Source organism: Saccostrea cucullata, unplaced genomic scaffold (genome assembly GCF_032062105.1).
Source record: "Saccostrea cucullata isolate Sc308-1 unplaced genomic scaffold, CSIRO_AGI_Scuc_v1 ctg23245, whole genome shotgun sequence".
Taxonomy (NCBI): Eukaryota; Metazoa; Mollusca; class Bivalvia; order Ostreida; family Ostreidae; genus Saccostrea; species Saccostrea cuccullata.
This window is the reverse complement of record NW_026932105.1, coordinates 1,075-5,142: the sequence shown is the minus strand read 5'-3', so window position 1 is coordinate 5,142 and position 4,068 is coordinate 1,075. Positions and strand designations below refer to the sequence as shown.

The following is a 4,068-nucleotide window of genomic DNA, read 5'->3' as shown; positions in this document are numbered from 1 at the left end:
TGACTGTGGGTGGGGCTGACTTTGAAATTGCTGACCCTATCACATGGCTGATACAGCTGTTGATGCTTTTCTTCAGCTCCTGATTTATAATTAAGAAGCATATTATATTGAATCCAAAAACTGATATTGTGAAAACTAAATTTTGCATTTGGTGCTAAAACTTGCCTGATATTCTTCATCAGTCAGACAGGCAAGAACTTTGGAATCACATGCAACAATAAGAAAATCCAGTCCTTGACTAGCCCATCTTAAAAGAGAATTTTTTTTACTGCTGAGACTAAATAAATGAAGTTATTTAATACATGTACTGTAAACGTGGTTATATTGACGAGTTGAAAAATTGATGATTTTTTGTTTACGAAAATTGACGAGTGTTAATTTTGACGAAATATTTAAACCAAGAGGTATAAATCGGGATACAAAGGTGGCGTCAGAATCACTAAAAATTAATTTTTGTAAAGACCATCTACGGTGTGTAAGATTGTACAAACTATCTAAGTGTGTAAGATTTGATTAAATAAATTGTCTTCATGTATTTTGTTTTCATTACAAGTGGTCAATTGCCTGAGGTGACAAACTAGGTCAAGCACCGCATGATAATTACGTTATATTACACATGCGGTATTTGATAGATTCAATACTTTGAAAAAAATTGTTTATATATCACTATGTTTTCATAACTAATTACAAGGGAAATTAACAGTAACTTTGATCTAGTTTTAATAGGGAAAGCCGAGAAAATAAAGCGGTAATGACACTGACAGCGGTCAATGTCTGTTGAGACGCTATATATATGATGTGAAGTTTGACGAGTGTAAATTTTGACGAGAAAAGAAAAATCGTCAATATAGTCAAAATTAGCACATCGTCAAAATTTCCACGTTTACAGTATTAGATTACTTTTGTGGAGGTTTAACTGGTTAACCTTTTTCATGTTGTGAACCCAAACTATCCTTGAATTTGATACAGGACCAGAAAGAAAATCCCAGGTCAATCTCTTCACTTTTTCAAATACGTTCACAAAATATCTCTACATGACATGCTGTCTAGTTAACAACAAATTAATAATATTCTCTTTGTTGTAAAATCAGGTCCCAACACCATAAACTGAGAACTTGTTAAAGTCAAGTCAAAATTTTGATTTTTGATATCTTCAGTTTTATTGTATGTATTTGCTTGAAAATTTGCAGTTCTGTATAACAGGTAAATTCAAACATATGATCAAAATTTTGACTGATTATCAAATTATTCAAAAGTTATACTGGTTTGAAATTTTGACTTAAATTAAGTCTGTTCTCAGTCTATGGTCTTGGGGCCAGAGAACAGGCAAAGACAAAAAAAAGAACCATTCATACTTTAGATGAAAAAGCTTTATTTTCTGGATAAATCAACTAAAGTCAACTTCTGCAGTAAAACTTTAAAAAGATGCATGGCCAAGATTAGGAGTCCATAGCAATAGCTTTCTTGTCACCCAATAAGAGATTAATTTTTCTATTACATGATTAGCTGACTTGGTTTGATGATTCTGGACCTCGTGAAACTGTGATATGAAAAAAAAACACCCGACTGGCTGCCAGGCCAACCCCGTCTAATAAAGGACGGTAGGTTGTATCAAATGTATGTGAACATAACCCAGTGGTTGTGATGATAAAATAACTGGTAAACACCCATTTCAGTCTTTCAAATAAATAATTGTAATACTTTTAAAGAATATTTTATGACTGTCAGTAGCCATTGCTGTAAAGGGAAAAATAATCCCTGCATGACATAATCACTATTTTTTGGCCATGGTTTTAATAGACAAGTTACAGTTGTTATTCAGAATCAATATGGCATAAATTGAAACAAATATTAAACCTGCAAAAATCAAATAGTCACTACAAGTTTTTTCATAGTGACCTACTTTTTGTTGACACACTTTACAGCCCCATGATGCATTAGCTGATCATTTTGACAATGAATGCCTGCAAAATTTATAAAGAATTTCATCATAACGTTCTTTTGAGTCAGCAAGAAATGAAGTCCTAAAATGCGCCAACTGACTGCCTTAATTTCCTTAATATGGTGTGCAAAATATATAGGTTTTAAAATTGATTGAAAGTAGTCCCAGCAATTGAATAATTGAAATGCTTATAAAAATGTCACTGAATTCTCAAAGAAATAAGGTGTATTTATCTATGGTTATTTTTCAAACTCCATTTTAGATACATGTATCCTTAAGTCAATGAGGGCATACTCTTCACCCATAAGGGTGATGCTTTGAACAATTTACCTATGACAATATTAATCTTCGCAACTTGGGCTATATTTATGTGAAACCTTCCAAATTTCGGATACTTACTTTGGGCGCATACCTCTTCCCTTTTCACATTTTTCAGTTACAAATGCCATCCACTCTTTGGCAAAATTAACAAGTCTTTTGCTGAGTTTTTGCTTAGTTTCTCCAGTTACAAGTCTTGTTACTTCTCTAAGATACTGTAGTTAAAAATTTAAAAATATTCAGTTGCAATAATGATTATCTTTTGACGACTTATCAATTGTTGGTACCTATGGTTTGAAATGCCCTATTAAGCATAGATAAAATTCAGCAGCACCTAAATAAGACAGTCTTGGACACTTATTGACAGGATGTTTTAAAACAAACAAAAGGCTAAGGTAAAGCCAAGATTTTAACTTTTTAAAACTTTGTTCCCTTTTCTCTGCAATACAGCTTATTACAACATAATACTGGGACTTACAAAAAATGCTAAATAGTTGAATATTTACATAAAATTTTACAAGGTTTGCATGAATTACTCTCTTTATTATCCTGCTTTCATAGAGAAGTGTCTGTGATAAGACTATATGAGACTTTACTTCAAATCCAAAATTATATCCTTTCAGCATTGTTTCTCTGTATAAGTTAAGGAGATGGTTTCTCTCATTGTCGTCAAAATTTGCCATGTCTTCACAGTAAAACTTGTCATCCACTTGCTTTATGGCTTGAACAACTCTTTCTTGAAGCTCCATTGCAGACCCCTAAAATTTACAAAAGAGATTCATACAAGTACATGTACCTTGCTTCTGCAGTACATTCTATATAAACTGTAAATTAGGTAAAACAAGACATCATATAGAACGATAAGTAATACTGTAAAATGAGAAAATTTTGGAAATACATATTTCAGTGGAATTGTATGTGGGAATGCATTGGCGCCTGTGCTTGCTTGTCATTAAAATATATAAATGTGATATTTTTTTCCTTTGGTCTATGCCTGTATTTGATTTTGAAGTCACTCAAGCATGCATGCGCAATAGCATTGATTTCTAACTCACCTACACAGGTAAAATTTTGAGGTGTTGGAAGCACATGGACGTGGAACAATGTCAATTTTGAACTTTTTTAAATAAAAGAAAACATGAATGTACTTCAATAATTGATTGGAGGCGATCATTGCAATTTATTCATATTAGAACCATGCAAAAGATACTTGGATAACTGGTAAACATTATCAGGTATTATATATCTGCAAGGTCGAGACCACGCCCTTTGCCCTAATAAACAGTGCAAATCTTAATCTCAAACATATTCTGATCCTTGTACATGTATGTAAAATTGGTGAAAATCTGCATGGTGGCTCTGGAGAAGAAGATTTTTAGCAACCAGTACTTTGGTTTTATTTTCCTGATTATCTCCCCTTGTTTAAGGGTCCCAACCCTAGTTTAAAAAAAAAGTGGTAGCCCTTTAGCCAAGGATACCCTGTGACAAATTTGACAATAATTGGCCAATGAGTTCTTGAGTTATGGCCCATATTCTAACAAGAGGCCCATTGGCCTTATAGGTCACCTGAGCATAATGCAACAATTTCAAGTGATTGAATTTGCTTCATGTTTTAAGCTAGATGCTATAGCATTCACAATTTTGAAAGAGGCACCATTGCTCATCATAACTATACACTTTTTCTTTCAACATTTATTTCCCAGACTTATACACTTAGCAATTGCTTAGTTTGGTTACTTAATACCCATAGGCAGGGTACGGGAACAAAAATGCATTTCAACTAATCAATAATATTCAGCAATAATCAG

The 4,068-nt window shown here is 32.9% G+C and overlaps 1 protein-coding gene across 1 annotated transcript; it reads right to left on the bottom strand.

The window, feature by feature from the left end:
• Nucleotides 1-20: 20 nt before the first annotated feature.
• LOC134234449 (mitogen-activated protein kinase kinase kinase 4-like) lies at nt 21-3,473 on the bottom strand (the record flags this gene model as incomplete). Its single annotated transcript, XM_062716506.1, has 5 exons — nt 3,316-3,473; nt 2,857-3,018; nt 2,342-2,475; nt 166-247; nt 21-79 (listed from the first exon to the last, which is right to left on the bottom strand). Coding segments are annotated over exons 2-5 (428 nt in total), but the record flags the coding sequence as incomplete, so codon positions are not given.
• Between the last annotated feature and the right edge of the window lie 595 nt (nt 3,474-4,068).